This window comes from Haplochromis burtoni, unplaced genomic scaffold (genome assembly GCF_018398535.1).
Source record: "Haplochromis burtoni strain Fernald_Lab_line unplaced genomic scaffold, NCSU_Asbu1 Contig_26, whole genome shotgun sequence".
Classification (NCBI taxonomy): domain Eukaryota; kingdom Metazoa; phylum Chordata; class Actinopteri; order Cichliformes; family Cichlidae; genus Haplochromis; species Haplochromis burtoni.
In genome coordinates this window covers 954,906-971,349 of record NW_024582387.1, presented here as the reverse complement: position 1 = coordinate 971,349, position 16,444 = coordinate 954,906, and the positions used below count along the sequence as shown (strand labels likewise).

The 16,444-nt window shown below is 38.7% G+C and overlaps 1 protein-coding gene across 5 annotated transcripts in view; it reads left to right on the top strand.

Moving 5' to 3' along the window:
- The first annotated feature begins 453 nt into the window (after positions 1 to 453).
- The window catches only part of LOC102310601 (ATR interacting protein), an 18,306-nt gene continuing 2,315 nt past the window's right edge, over positions 454 to 16,444 (top strand). Inside the window, exons 1-17 of one of the 5 annotated variants that reach the window (XM_005917826.3) lie at positions 454 to 726; positions 2,164 to 2,504; positions 4,897 to 4,979; positions 5,361 to 5,531; positions 5,620 to 5,732; positions 6,698 to 6,822; positions 6,952 to 7,041; positions 7,834 to 7,939; positions 8,423 to 8,584; positions 9,960 to 10,227; positions 11,017 to 11,070; positions 11,196 to 11,362; positions 12,540 to 12,676; positions 12,969 to 13,060; positions 14,849 to 14,935; positions 15,019 to 15,097; positions 15,706 to 15,927. In XM_005917826.3, the coding sequence (XP_005917888.1) occupies positions 2,165 to 2,504; positions 4,897 to 4,979; positions 5,361 to 5,531; positions 5,620 to 5,732; positions 6,698 to 6,822; positions 6,952 to 7,041; positions 7,834 to 7,939; positions 8,423 to 8,584; positions 9,960 to 10,227; positions 11,017 to 11,070; positions 11,196 to 11,362; positions 12,540 to 12,676; positions 12,969 to 13,060; positions 14,849 to 14,935; positions 15,019 to 15,097; positions 15,706 to 15,927 (2,296 nt within the window). In that variant the 5' untranslated portion in view covers positions 454 to 726; position 2,164. Of the gene's footprint in view, positions 727 to 779; positions 926 to 1,476; positions 1,817 to 2,163; positions 2,505 to 4,896; positions 4,980 to 5,360; positions 5,532 to 5,619; positions 5,733 to 6,697; positions 6,823 to 6,951; positions 7,042 to 7,833; positions 7,940 to 8,422; positions 8,585 to 9,959; positions 10,228 to 11,016; positions 11,071 to 11,195; positions 11,363 to 12,539; positions 12,677 to 12,968; positions 13,061 to 14,848; positions 14,936 to 15,018; positions 15,098 to 15,705; positions 15,928 to 16,444 lie in introns of those variants that run through there. The other 4 variants (XM_005917828.3, XM_005917829.3, XM_005917825.3 and 1 more) reach the window with 4 other exon arrangements.

Here is a 16,444-nt window from a genome sequence, read left to right as displayed (position 1 = left end):
TTACACGCACCTTCAGCTCTTTCTTTAAATGTCACCCACGTCTGAATGTCACAAAGCAAACAGTGAATCGCACGTGTGCAGTGCAGAACAGAAAACCTGACAGGCATGACAGTGAATAAGGTGGGTTTACCTTACTTAATGCTTAATTAAATGCATTGCATTGTCTCACTCTTGGAAGATGGTACTCATACCTTAGATGTGGTGGGTGCATCGCAAGGAATGTATATACACACCACCATAAGGTGAGCAGAACAAACACCTGGATTTTGAGAGGATGTTGTAAAAGAGGAAAGAAAACACACAGGGTTACTCTTCTGCTCTGCAGTCACATGTACATGTACTGTATGTGGGCTTCATTTCATCTGATTCACTCTGAGCTTTGACTGTTTGGTTGTTATGGTAACCAGCTTCCCTGCCAAATATGAGAGAGTGTATTTATGTTGCTTTCTTAATTTACTCAATTGTCTTTTTAAAACGTGAAGAGAATAATCTGTGCAGATGAGACCTGCAGTGGTGCTGAATGCTGGTGTTACTGGCATCACTGTGCTAGTGCAGATGTTGGTGATGATTGCGCGTGTGTGCGCGCGCGCGTGTGTGTGCGTGTCATGGTGCTGCTGCTCATAAGGCTGAAGGGTGCATCTGGATGCCTGTCGTTGAGCTCTGCCATTTCTGCACTGAAGTACGGAGGCGGAAAAAGAAAGAGAGGCAGCGGTAGAGTGAGCATGTGTCAGTATTAGACATACACGCACACACAGTAGAGCCTCAGCTGCGACACGCAAACCTGTCTGTGTCTAAAAATGGAAAGCACACTTGCTGTTGCTGAGAAGCCACAAGAAGCTTCTATATGAAGAGAGCGTACATGTAGGGATTCATAGGATGTGGATACAAAACTGGCAGCTGATGTCAGATTATACACGCCAACGTGGTGGGTGTTACAAGGGCACATTTTAATGAATTAAATTTCATTTTCTTACTACACCCATGTTAATTTCCACTGGGGATGAAGAATATTGGTTTAATGTTATGTAGAGAAGGGTGAATAAGGCAGTGATATTGGACACAGGATAACGGATTTTTTTAATCACTATGTGGTTGCCATGCAACCACCAGACACTTCAAGAAGGTACTACACGTAAGAAATAGCCCAAATAGTCTCTGCCCCTGCCCCAATTCAGACGCGCGCGCACACACACACACACACACACACACACACACACACACACACACACACACACACACGTGGGCGAAGAAAAAACATTCTGGGCTATATAATAAAGGTATTTCCCTTATTTCCAAACAGTGTTCTAAGGAAAGCTTCAGTCATGAGTTCACCCTTAACAAGATCAGTAACTATTATGCGTAGCTACTCCTTTAAGGATACCAATTTGCGCGTTTAGTATAGTTTGTCTCAAACGGGTACCTGTAAAAGACCCAGTTTAGGAATTCGGTGTCAATGATTGGCCGAACAGCGAAAGCAGTACTATGATTGGTCACGTTATCAGGCACACCGGAGCGGGATGAACGACACACTTCTGTCTTGTCAACTTTAGTTTGGTGTTGTTTATGTGCTGTTGTACCATATTATACAGCATTTCACAGTTTAATTCATGGGCGCCGTGTAAAGGAGTTCTATTTAAGACACTCTCTATGTCTTTTTAATCAATAAATCCAAATATTGTTTTGACTGAATGAGGTTTTGTAGCCTAGCAGGCTAACTCCCATTGGAAATCACGACTAGTTTTTGCTAGCTTAGCTGGCAGCAGCGACAGCCAGAGAAGCCAGAGGCAAGGTAACGCAATAAAGTCAGAAGAAACTTGTACGTGTTCATGCATGTAGTTAAGCTAAAATAAGAAACATGCGTTTTGGGGTTTTTTTTCTTTTTGCTTCAGTCACATTAGCCTGAGTTTTTTTTCAATTCCTGAACGTGACTTTGCTTAATAAGTTATTAGCTGATGCTGTACCTAACTAAGTTATTTCAGGGCTAGTCTTGAAACGATTAAACGAATCAGTTTTAATCGCAAAGTACGGGTTTAATTAAAATAGTTATCTTCAGTTATACTAGTTATTCCTAAGAGACCCACACAGTCGCCTAGTCTTAGTGTTTGTGAATATGCATGCATGCGAATTACTCACAAATGCTAATGATATGTTCCCCCCATGCAGCATGAACTGTCCCCCAACAAAGCGTCTCCGTGGCCTGAACAAGGATGTAGTGACAGCAGTGGCTTTTGATGACCCTTTTGGAGATGATGAAGAATTCACCCAGGAAGTTTTAGATGAAATCGATGATATCGCCTCGCAAGCCATCACGTCGGCTTCGGAAGGTGTAGAGCCAGGGACAGGATCCAAAACGACTCAGCCAGCCCGCGGGTCATCCTGGCCATCCTCCTTTGGGCAGAACAAACCTGTGAACAAAACCACATCTAATCATAGCAGAGAAAATGCATTTTCTTTAAACAGTAGCCACAGAGAGAATGCGGGGATACCAAGTAGAGAACCATTGGGTGAGTATTTATTTTGTATTTTTTTAATCTACACTATTATTAACATTATTTATGTAAAAATATGCCCTTAATTAAACACCAGAGCATTATGTGTGTAAATTAAAGGAAGACAGGTGGAAAGGTGAAGGTGGGTGATTTTAAATAACTCGTGTCAGTCATTCAAAACAATGAAGGTGCACAAGAGAGGTGAAGTAGAGAGTGCAGGAAAGGTGGAGTGAGCGGACATGAGTTTCAGATGTGATTTGTAACAGAAGGATCAGAACGGGAGTGAAATAGAAGGTTTACAAGATGGCAGGGTTTGGAAACTGATAAATAGACAGGAGATGCTAGAGGTGTCAGTGGAAGATGTTGAGGTTTTCATTGGGAGTGACAAAAATAGACAAGGTTGGAAATGAGTAAATCAGAGGTGCAGCTCAGGTGGAGTTGTTTGGAGACAAAGTTAGAGAGGCAAGGTTAACAAGGTTTGGATGTGTGCAGAGGAGGAAGTGTGGATATATTGGACAAAGGATGTTGAAGATGGGTCTTCCAGGCAGGGGAAATGAGAGAGACCACAGAGAAGTTTTGTGGATATAGTGAAGGAGGATGGGCAGAGGGCTGGTGTAAAAGAGGAGGATGCTAAGGATGGTTTGAGATGGAAGCAAGTTATCTGTTAGGGTAAACTCTAAAGGAAGCAGCAAAGAGGAGAAGAAAAATTATTAAACATTTAAATATGCTGTGGAATGTTAATTCAACTGGCAATTACATTCCAGTATGCTTAATTCCTTTTCATCGTGTGCATTAATCATTGAATAGATTGATTTCTGTCTTTCTAGTCTACTATTGATTTAAATGAAAATTGCAAGCAAGAAAAACTATTTATGTAGCTCTCTGAAAAAAAAAAATGTAGCACTTTCATTGTAGAAGCAAAATGAGCTGCATAAAAAAGTCCATATTACAGTTTTGCAGCCACAAAACTATATGGAAAATGTAATTTGATACAATTTTGGTTAGTTCATAGATGGGCTTGAGCAGGTGAATAAATAAAATCTTTACAAATTGCACTCAACAACAAGGCAATAAAAAAAGCATTAGATGAAAAAAATAATAAGTTAAGCCTTTAAAACAAGTAGAAATAATAAATATAAATCATGGTAGCCTTGGAAATCTGATAAAACTCCCAAAGTAAAAGTAGAGCAATAAGCAAAATGAAATTAATTGATAAGTACCTGGATTTCTGAAAGGCACTGCTAAACACATACTGATAATGGTGGCACACCATTATTAGGATTTTGTAGGTTATTGCAGTAGCATAAAGGTTATGTCTTCAGTAGTAGTAGTAGAAGACACCTGGAAAATAACCCAAGTGGTGGAGCTGGTTCATAGTTCATGAAGATGAAGATTTGCAGGATCTTTAAGAGCAAGCATTCAGATTTTAAAATCTGTTCTAAAATTACGTGGAAACCAGTGTAATAACCGTCCTACATGTGTTAAATGTCATATTTCATTCTTTTATCTAAAACTCAGGGAGCTGCCTTTAGGAATAGCTGAAGCAAATTCAATTATTTTTTGATATTCATGCAAGCAGCACATTAAAGTACCTTTTCAGTGTCTTCCTTCTAAAAAAAAAAAAAACCCTAACCTGTTGTAGTATTTCTTGAAATATCATAAAAACTAATTTAATATACGAGATGGAGACTGAATAAATCACTGTCAGTGTTCAAAAAAGAATTATGCTTATGTCTACACAGTTCCTGTGAGGGTAGTATTCTTTTTAACAACAGTTATTTAACACGATAAACCACATGCAATTTTATCTTCCCAGTCCAGAATTGAAAAGGTGTGAATTCCATCTCATCTGTTCCTGTTATTTTTTCTTTATCACGTTAAGAAAAGTGTTTTGGACCTTCATCTGGCACAGAATCTGCTCCTCTATGTAACCAAAACCCAGTGGGCATTTGAAACGTGGGCACAGTTTATGGTGTTTTGTCCTTTCAGAGACAGGATTCACAAGTACAGTCGTGTGTATAGATAGACAAGATGATATAACAATAGATGACAAAATGTGATGTTTGTGAAGGAGTCAGGAGAACCATCAAAAACAGATGAATGGCTAAAAGTTGTAAATAAAACATTTGATATGGACCTGCTAATTAATCCAATCAAGAGCTCAAATTGAGTAAAATCATCGATCTTTGCTTGTAAACAGGAGGATAAGAAAACAAAATATCTTCTCATGTGTTTCCTTACATTTTGAAAAAGACCTTTGAAAAAATTTGTGTGTAGCTAATCGTTTGTATTTGAAATGTTTTTGTAAAGTCCTTTAACATGCAAATGCAAAAATCATTATCAAAGTATTAATACAGTCGATTTTTGTACTGAACACATTGATAAAGCTGTTGCTGTTGCTGTTCAGGTAACAGGCAACAGCAGTTTGGGTCAGACAGAGAGGACTCCTACGGTCTCCTGGAGGCTCAGCATGCAGAGCTGAAGAGGAAGGTGAGGCTCTTTTAAAATGGAGACTGTCCAAAAGTACAACATCCAAAAGGTCCTGATTTCTTTTTTAAGAAAGTGGAGGCTGCAAATTTTCCTTCCTTCATTTTTTTCCTCTCACGTAGCTTTAATATTTTGTGAAAATTATTATAGTATTTTAACTTTATAATGTCTATACTCCTTAACAAACCTGAGACTCTATGCCATTTCTAGTTTCTCTCCATAACATGGAAGTATACAATAAAGCCTTGGTTCAAATTTGGATATCTGTACTAGAACGTTAGATGTATGTATCTATTTTCATCAGTAGCAAATGTCTTACAAAGCAGGATTTCTGCGTTTTTTTGTTTATTTAGATAAGTTATTGTGTTTTGTGTATGTTATTAGCTGAAGGAGGTGGAAGAGGAGATTGTGTTGAAGAGCGGGGAGATCCGGGTCTTGAGGGACTCTCTAAAAGCAGCTCAACAGGAGAAGGAGGCTCAGAGACAGAATCAGACCCTACTGGACACTCAGAGACAGAAAGAGTATAGTGAAAGGGAAAAGGAGCTTAACAGGAAGGTGAGGCACTAAAAACACATAAGCATAGAGCATATGGTGGTTATGATCCTTTGGAATAATGTGACACTGGCATGTTTTCTGTGCACAGGTTCAGTCTCTGCAGTCTGAACTGCAGTTTAAAGAAGCAGAGATCAATGAGATGAAGACCAAACTGCACACTTCAGACAAAAACAAAACAGCCTCTCCGCTGCCTAGGAACAGGTCAGCCATCCTCAACATTATCAGCAGAGCTGATAATCAAATACTTTGTTAATTAGGGGTTTAGATTGTCTTAACATTTTTAATCTTTTACTGTTTTATTTTTGTAAACATTTTGCAAAATTCTATTTATTGCTGTCAGCTTTCTGCTTTTACTATTTTACTTTAAAGGGAGAGTTTAACATGAATAAATATGCCTTAGAATAATCCTTTACTTGTCCCACAAGGGGAAATCTGGTTGTAACATCAGCAGAATAAAAGCGCATATACAAACAGAACAGGACAGAACAGAAACACACACACACACACACATACACACACACACATAGTGTGTATGTAATGTGCAAGTTGTAACAGTAGTAGTTCTGTTGATTAGTGCAAATTACAGCGCTGATGTAAACATCTATGTTTGTTGGGAGCAGTTTTGGTTGTACAGTCTGACAGCTGCAGGGAGAAAGGACCTGCGGAAACACTCCTTCACGCATCTAGGATTCAGCAGTCTGTCACTGAAGGAGCTCTACAGTTCAGCAACATTTACATGCATGGGGTGGGAGACTCTGTCCATCAGAGATGTTATTTTGGCCAGAGTCGTTCTGTCTCCCACCACCTGCACTGAGTCCAGGGTGCTTCCTAGAACAGATTTAAGCCTTGCTGAACCAGGAATGTCATCCTCAGCTTTTAACTCATAGGGATTACTTATACATACTCAGACTTCATTATTTACAACTTTGACTACAAAAAACGGAAAGCTGCCGTTGTAAGAATGTATACTGTATATGACAGGAAAACTGGAAAACGTGATAGATAATAGCTTTGAATGTTTTAATGCCACATTTTATCATGTAGAGTCCAGATAACTGAGTCAATTCCACTCTTCAGTCAAGTTCTAATACAGCCAGAAGAGTTAGACGTCACAATTATTACTGTTGTTTTTTTTGTTTTTTGTTTTTTTTTCTTTCTCCCCACAGTCCTAAAATCCTGAATCATGGAAGCAGCAGCTCATCCTCTCCAATAGGAAATGGTTTCATCACAAAGGAGATGTTTGGAGCCCAGGTATCATCCAGAGTGACACCAGTGAAGGCACGGAGAGATGGTGGGTTGTATGACAACGCTGATGTCATGAAAAATATAGGGGCAGTAGTAGGAGCAATATATTTACAAAGACAAAAATTATCTGCTCGTGGTTAAACTCTGCCTGTCTATATCTATGTATATGTTGCAGCAGAGAGAGGAGCATCCAGCAGCAAATCTAGTGATGTGTCTCGACCAGACCCCTTCCTGTCTGTCAGACCGTCTCATCTGCAGCACAGAGGTCAGTCCCCCTGCAGTGTGCCTTCAAAGGGTTCCTGAAAGATTTCATATTTTAAAGCTACCAGGAAATTTTAGGATTTTTAGAGATTTTACTGAACAGCTGAAAGAAATACTAAACCTTCCTGACCTTACACAGTTGAGTTGTTTGTAGCTAGTTCTGTTTCCCACACACAGTCTGTCAGAAAATAGCCTGTACACCCTTATGCTACAGTCAGGCTACACAATGTCTGCCTGATTGTGATCCAGCTCATGTATGTATCAGAAATAGGTTACATGTAGGTTGTTTTATTTCATAAAGCGTGACATAATACACAAAAGTGACTCTGCATCTGGGACCTCATTACCATGCGATTTTTCTTGTACTGTGGAAGGTATAAATTTCTGTACCCTCCTAACGGTTCCTTCATTTCTGTGAGGTTCACCACCATCTATGCAGCATTCTGCCAGCTATTTGTTTTCTGATGCTCACTTGATGTAGGGTCATCAGAATATACACGGAATGGGTCAGAAACAGTAACAGCACACAGCTTCAATAAATGTTCCACCACATATGCAGACTGTTATCAGCTGCCGTCAACTATCAGAATCTGTAAAGGAACCGATGTAAACGTTTATTGGTATATGTTCAGTTATATTTTCTTTTATCTATATTGCGCCAAATCACAACAAGGGTTGCCTCAAGGTGCTTTACCTTACAATAATACAAAGATAAGAGAAAACCCCAACAATCACATGAGTGAGTATTAATCTGATTAAAATCTGTGTCTGTTATTCTGTGTCATCCTCCAACCAGGTGGCATCCTGCTGGGGCTATTGCTGCAGCAGCCTCTTTCTCCCAGCAGCCTCGGGCTCTCTCATTTGCTGAGTATGAGTCTGACTGACATTCACCTGACATCCAGGTAAACACCTTGCACTTTAATCTTGACAGCCTGAGCAGTAACATGTAGTGTAATATGTATAAAGCAGTGCTGTAATAGTTACTGGCAAAGTACCGTAGAAAGAAAGGTTTAACATTTGTGATGATAGAATAAATTTTATGTAATAACAGCTTAAATGAAGTATATCAATAAATTAATTTATCCAACTTTAGGAACAAACATATTGTGGGTTTCTTTTGTTGTTGATATTGTTGTTTGTTGAAACTGACTTCAACAAGCTACCAGACTTCAAATTTGGATAATCAGTCATCACATGCTGTTGCCAAGTCCTCAAAAACAGAACTTTTTCATACAATATACAAAACTTTATAGCATTGACTTTACTCTAATAGTGTTTCAAAAACAGCCGTAGCATTGATTGTATCACTAGTCATACTTCTCAAACCTAAATTAAGTTGTAAGACTAACTGATGTGCTGATGTTGTGTGTTGTTTATGTGTTCAGTCGGCTGTCAGCAGGTTTTCTGCTCAACTCTGATGCTGCAGCTGGTGTCAGTGGAGCTGGAGCTCCCAGAGCTGCTCTTAATCCTGTCCAGAGTCTGGCTGTAACTGGACTCAACATGCTGAGTCAGAGCCAACCGGCATCTGCAGCCAGCAGCAAAAACAGGTAGGATGACTGACCCTGATGGCGTTCAGTTGAAACAATAAAAAGTCTCTCTTTGCAAAGTGCAGAAGAACAGCATACACTTTCTGATCTATAGACAGCAGAGTCCTCTTGTGGATAAACAGTGTAAAAGCAGATTAAATGGTCTAATGTAATATGCTGAAAATTCTCCCCATATCGTACATGAATTCTGTCCTTGGCTCTGAAGGATCTCTGTATATAGATTACTTTGATATTTTTTGAGCACATCAAAAGAGTGTTTCATTTGTTTTAAATCAAATTTGATAGGTTTTTTTTCAAGATATGTGGTGAAATACCTGATACTTTTATTCGTTATTGCTTTAAAATATTTTATGGAATCTATATAAAATGCAGAATCAGTAAATGGTAGCTTCCAAAGTCAGTGAGTTGAGGCATATCACTTCTGCAGTGTAATTGTCCATTTACATTGCTAACCTTTTAACTTCTCGGTGTAAAAATACATTTTTATTAACTACTAACAATTTTTTAAAAGCAATAAAAGCTACATAGAGTTGTAGGCCAGCTAAATATTTAGCATTTTAGTCCTGGTGGTTATGTTAACTTATTTTGTCATTGGTGAGAAACTTTGTGGGCATTGCTACAAGGGCCATATATTTATATTGAGTGTTATGTTGTTTTTATAATTGGTTTTAAAGCACCAGTATAATAATTAAAAAAAAAATCATTTTCACAGAAGTGGAGTTTGCATGTTTTCCCCGTGTTTGCGTGGTTTCTCCCTGGGTACTCCGGCTTCCTGCCACAGTCTGAAGACTTGCACTTAGTGTGGTTGGGTTAATTGGTGATTCTAAATTGCCCATAGGTGTAAATGTGAGTGTGAATGGTTGTCTGTCTCTATGTGTTAGCCCTGCGATAGACAGGTGATCTGATCAGGGTGTACCCCACCACTCGCCCTGTGACAGCTGGGATAGACTCCAGCCCCCCTCATAAAGATAAGTGGAAGAGGATGGCTGGATGGAGAAGTGTAATAAATTTTCCTAACTTTCCAGTCTGAAACAGATGACTGGAAAGAAAATTTTATCATTAAACCTGATTACTTTCTGGCTTTGTTCTTCCTGCATGTACTCTCCTCTTTAACACAGAATTATGGAGACAAACTCTTTAAAAACAACGGCAGCTAAAGGAGTGAAAACAGCATGACAGCTACTGCCTTGCTGATAGACAGTCATTAGATGGCTATTGAGAAAGGCGAATACAGGGCAGATTCATTTTTTAAGGATGAATGGTTTAAGTCAGAACGAGAAAAATATCTTCATGGAAAATAACCCACTGGTTGTAGGTTAAACGATTTGGATAGAAAAATCTAAAAAAATAAAAAAAAAATTGTGTATGTAAATAGGTCGTGTCCTGGAGGTGTCCTCCTCCTCTCTCTGTTGGACCTTCACCTGTCTCAGCTATGCCAGTCTCTGGACTCGCTCCGCTCCTCCTCCGCTAGCAGCAGTGGTTTAGACTCTTCAGCTGCCAATACACTTCCAGCAGGCCGCACTGCTGCAGCTTCTGCTGGGCTGCGAAGACTGGAGGAGGCTCGTTTATGTGGGTTTAAAGTGGAGGACATTGGCCTAGCTGCTCTGAGGCTCCTTTGTCTCCTGCTTGTCCACAGTGATGAGGTGATGACACAAGAACAACAGTATAGTAACAATGTGTAATGGTGGCTCAAATATACAAATTGCAAACTGCATGGTGAATGTCGGGAGTTCCATATTGTTTTTCACAATAGTAGCGTTGCATGATTCAGATTTCTAAATACTCTTTATTAGTCTAAAACAGCCTTGGCTTCATTGGATATTTTTTTGGTTGAAAAATTAATCTGAGTTTAGCACTCACTAATTAACAGCTTATTAATTAGTTACCATTAGGTACCCTGCCTTTTGCCCTTTGGCAATGGCATGGATAATTAGTGATCTTGTTATTGGCCTTATTGACATCATACTCAAATCAGTTCAGTTTTATTTATATAGCGCCAAATCGCAACAACAGTTGCCTCGAGGCACTTTATATTGTAAGGTAAATACCCTACAATAATATAAAGAAAACATCTGTATTATTTTACATGAATCCAACAATATGAGAAAAAAAGAGTCGAAAAAAGCTCCAGAACCTGAGTATTTAGAGCTGTCTGAAGCCTGAACTTTGGGGTCACATGGGTTACATCTACATACGCTGACATTTTAATTTGAAACTTTGTCCTTGTTTAATATGAGCATGAACTATATGCATTACTGTGACATTATGTGCATAACAGAACAATACCAGAAAAATAATAAAGTTTCAGACGACTGCTGCAATATTTTTCAGACTTTAAAAAAAACATAGCACACCTTTATCAGTAAAGTGTTATCCAAATGAATTGTAATGCTGTTCAGTTGTGCAGTAATGACATTTTACGTGGTCCTCAGGTGGTGGAGGCTGTGTTGTCAAAGGAGAGTCAGAGCAGAGCCATCGACCGTAAGGTACTGAGGGAATTACTATTCACTTTGTTGTGCTATATTAAACATTATTAACTTTCCCTCATTGTCTTGACCAGAACAGAGAATAAGATTTATATGATGTAATTTCATCTTCGCTCTTGTTTTAGGCGGATGGAGTGGACCTCTGCTCTCAGAACACTTTGTTACAGTCACTGCTGCGGTTGTGTGATCCGTGGCCCGGTGGAAGCAGCCCACAGATTGAGGCGATTTCCCTCAATGCCATGAAGACTCTGTGTGTCTTAATTGAGAGAACGCCAGACAAACATGTTGACAGGTACACAAAATTTTTAATTGAAATCTGATGGTTAAGAGATCTTATTCTGTGGCAACACATTTGTTTAGTATAGTTTAGCAATATGGAAACCAAAAGACTTTGTGAATAAGAATGTAAGCAATTCATTAAATAATATAATATTAAAAAGTAATGTGGAAGTGAAACTTCGCCTGTTACTTACTTGGTATAGACATGCGCAGATCCCATGATGGTTGCTTTTGTCTTTTAGAGGACTTCTTCATGATTTTGAAGAAAACATAAAGAGAAAAAGAAACAAAGAAAAAACTATGTTTATGTTTCTCAAGTTTGTCAGTACTGCAAAGAAGAGAGAAAGTGACCAGAAACTCCATTTTAATGCTTGATAATGCTTCTATATATTGTGCAAAGTCTGCAGGATTATACATACACATGAATATGATACAGCTGCAGTTGCGTGGAATACTGCTGCAGGCAGAGGAGTGATGAGTGATAGGGTTGTTTGAATTTCCTCTAACTCACAGTACTTGCGTAACATCTTAGTGTAAACTACCTGCGGTGATTCATGGTCAATGTGGTCATCTTACTAAAAGTAGAAATGTGATGAAATGTAAATATAAACTTCATTACCATCAGTTGTAGACGTTTCTGGAAAATGGTGACACTCATCCCACAGTTATTCTGCACAGGGGCCAGCTTTTAAACTGGAAAACTCCAGATGGTGTCAGGAATTTCATTTTCCTTTTATCATTTCATACCAAGTCTGAAATCACAACAACTCATTCAAGACCTGGATGAAGGTGCTGGAAAGTAATGATGATAATTATTCAGCATAAATCATTAAATGCATTTCTTAACAACATGACTCCTGACAGTTTCAACAATGTGAATTTTACTGGTAATATCAGTTTTTCATTGTGATATTAACTTCAAAAATCCTGTCTGTGAAACATCCAAACCAACAGGGGTCCAAGAGTCCAAAATTATAGTTTAATCAAAAAGAGATTCAGAGCTGCAATTTCTAGTTTGTGTTTGTTTTCTATAGTTTATTCATTTTATGTGAAAGATGCTTATGATGAATTTCTTCAATTTTAGATGTGCGTAACCATGTTCAAGATTTTTATATAGGCCTCAATATGTGTAAACCTAGAAATGTATGAATCTCTGTTAGTCATGTGTGCATCATTCCTCCCTCTCACAGGTTAGAGTGTGTGATGCCGGTGTTGTGTACGTGTGTGTCAGTGGACAGCCGGTTCCAGACAGTTTCACAGTGTGTGTCCATCCTCACATCGATGTCTGACCATGAAGCACTGGCGAAGAAGCTATGCTCTCAGCATGGTGAGGCTGCCCCCTCTGCAGCACTTTACCTTGTCTGAAGTTTAATATCATTTATATGCTCGACCAAAGTCCTACAAGAAGCAAGTCTCAGAACTATTTATTTATATCTAATTGAATCCTTCCATAGATTTCAGTGCCATGTTTCCACCTCTTATGTTTCTGATGATGACATTTTATTGTGTGCTGTTATGCTTTTATGTATCTTTATTTCAGCTCAAAAAATCACAAAGTTATTGAAGTTTCTGTGTGAAGCAGAATAAATCAATTGCAGTTTTTATTCTTTTTCTTTTAGATCCCTGTGTTTTCTTGAAGTTGTTTCAGTTCATCAGGACAAGACCAGACAACCACACAGCGCACACAAACTGGATTCAGCTAGACCTTCAGGTAGTGCACACACACTGTAAAGGTGTACTGACTTGTACAGTATTCTGTTTAATGTGTGTCACCTGCATTTGAAGCCAGGATTTGTGTGTGCTCTGAATATCCAAACTGGGAAGAAGAAAAATCCTTTTTGTGTTAGTCTGGGCTCCTCTATCTCCCTCCAACAACTCTGTGGCTTTGTAATCTAAACTCTCTGAATCAGACATATATATATTTAAACTATAAGTGGTAGCCATGCTTTGATCCACATGTTTAGATAGGATCTTGTCTAAGAATGCTAATGTTATGAAAAGTTACACAAGTAGTTGTGTTATACGGAGCCCCCCAGGGGACATGGGAGAAAAAAAAATTAGGGAGGAAAAAAAAAAAAATTAGGAAAAATAAGACGGACTTTTGCGAGATCTCGCAAAAGTATTGCGAGCGCTCGCAAAAGTATTGCGAGATCTCGCAAAAGTATTGCGAGCGCTCGCAAAAGTATTGCGAGATCTCGCAAAAGTATTGCGAGATCTCGCAAAAGTATTGCGAGCGCTCGCAAAAGTATTGCGAGATCTCGCAATAAGTATTGCGAGCGCTCGCAAAAGTATTGCGAGATCTCGCAAAAGTTTTAGCCGCATTCTTCGGAGGCCGCCAGCTCGAAGCCGACCGGGAGGTCGAGGCACGATGTGCCGGGAAAGCGGTGTTCCTCCCGGCTGTAGTAGGTCTCGACCTCCCGTTAGCTTCGAGCTAGTGGGTGTCAGATCTCCAAAAACCTCGGAGCTCTTTTGCAAATATGTGATGTCTTGTAAACCGAGCAGGTATCTGACGTTTACACAACTACATTCACGCCTCAAAATATCTTAAAAGTGTATTTTGTGACCCAGAAAGAGTAATATTACAACTAAGTAGCTGCCGCCATTGTTGGAGTTTTGCGAGATCTCGCAATACTTTTGCGAGCGCTCGCAATACTTATTGCGAGATCTCGCAATACTTTTGCGAGATCTCGCAAAAGTCCGTCTTAATTTTTTTTTTCCTCCCTAATTTTTTTTTTTTCCTCCCCAATTTTTTTTTCTCCCATGTCCCCTGGGGGGCTCCGTAGTGTTAAGGATCTTAACCTTCACATGTTTTCTTTACTTTTTTATAACAGTCCTAGAAAATGTAACAAATGTGAGTCTCCTGTTCAGAGAAATGTGGAAAATATTTTAGATATTCAGTTGCTTCCTTCAGCTAAGAACAAACTGTAAGATGTCTGTAGTTGTTGGCAGCTGAAATGATGATCAGGCCAGATGAAGTTAGAATGGGAGGATGAGAATATACAGGCCACGCGAAGCCCTGAAGTTTAAAATACACCCTGAGTCATACTTCTTAATCTTAAAAAAGGCCATCAAAATGTATATGAAAAAATATCGGTCACTAATTATTTCATGGTTTATTTGAAATTTAGTGTTTAAATCCTAAGGATGCATTTATTTAAAAAAAAAAACCCACCAATGTGCTCATCCTCTTTGTTTTCTATGACTGTTTATCCTCTTTGCATCTTGTTTCTTTCTTTTGCACTTTACATTTGCACAATACATTTCTCCCAAAGTGCTTCGTTGATTTTATTAATGTTTGATTTAATTAATATTATTAATTATCAATTGCATTGATTTAAACAATCTTTTCCCTCTTCTAGTTGTTAACTTTAAGCAATGCATTTAATACACTGCTTAATCGTTCTGGGAATGCTGTTATTGTGAACACATGAACTGCTTTTATTTGAGAATTTACGATATGTCTGCGTTAATAATCAGTGGGGTTTTTTGTGTGTGTCAGGTGGTTCGTTTGTTGAGCAGACTGATGACTCAGAGATCAGAGAGCTGGGCTACCAACCAGCGGAGCAGCTGTCAGTGTTATACTGAGGTAACTGTGTGAAACAATGTTGTGTCCCTGTGAAGAGTGACGAGTGTTGCATCTTTATGCATTTGTGTTTGATTCCTTCACAGCTGGTTCAGACAGCAGTGATTGTTTTCCATCGTCAGTGGTTAGATCTGCGTGGTTCTCAGGAGCAAACGGACCCAACAGGTTGGTCATATTTCAGGTTGAAAGCATGAAATGTCAGTAACACAATGGTCTGAAAGGTTACTATAGTTAAAAACTATTATAAAATAATTAACTTAATAATTAACTAAATTAATTAACAGAAGTAAACTAGACCTTGGAAATTTTTAAAACTAAGGATAGCAGGTTTGGAACTTGGAAAAATAAATAAAATAAAAATATAACGGAATTATCCTTAGTTTTTGATCAAATGTTGTTACAACTTGGCTGATGAGCCATTGATGGATGAAGTTCTGGATGTCTATAAGAATCTGAGTCAACTTGCTTTGGAAAGGTTTTTATCGTAATACTTGCATTTATTTTGAAATCTTGCCTCTGATCTACTTACCATAATAATAAAAAAGACTAAGACAAACACTGAAACTAATAAAAAACTAAAACTAAACATTTCAAACAATAAAAATAAAACTGAAATAAGAAAATACACTCTTTAAATGAACTAAAACTAAACTGAATCAACTGAAAATCAAAATGACAATAACAATACAAACCCAATAATAAATACAAAACTATAATAATTCTGACAGTCTGTCTCTAAAAACACGGTTTCTTTGCATTGCTTCTTGTTCCAGGGTTTGCCTCACCTCTGCAGCCATGCTGTAGCTCCTCTTTGCCATGGTGGCACAACTCAGCGGCATCTCTGCTCAGAGAGTGTGTGCTGCTGTTGCATTGGTTGCTTCTGCATCATGGCAGCTTCTCTGAGAGCTGCAGGCCGCTGCTGCACATGTACGACCAGGTGATCCCTGCTGTACGAGACACGCTGAGGAAGATCCCGGATCTGACCGAGAGCGAGGGTATGGACGCACAGAAACATGCACGCTGAATCTAAGCCTTGAATTAATCTTTTAAACTATTTAGGAAGATTTAATGTGATGTTTAAGTTCCACGATAACTGTTTACACCTGAATACACCAACTCAAACATAGCTGAATTTTGTATGAAGAGCTTTGGCTCTCCTTTCTCTTAACCGCTAAGAGCATGATGAGTTTTTCCTCACACACCCCCTCCTGGATATGACTAATTACCACCTCGAATCTTACATGTATCACGCAGATAATTTTAGCTGTTAGATAACAACATGTCTGTCTTCAGTTGTGTGATGAGGCATCTCTGGTAGTACGTGTTGTCAAACCATTTTTATACTAGAATTCCACCTGATGATCTGTGATTATGCTGGTATTAAACTTGAGGTTTGGGGTGCTTCTGGATTTCACCTGGTAGAGCATGTGCTCCATAAATTTAACTCTAAAATCCTTAGTGCAGCACTCCTATATTCAACTGCCCCCGCACTATTCGCTGCATGTCATTCCG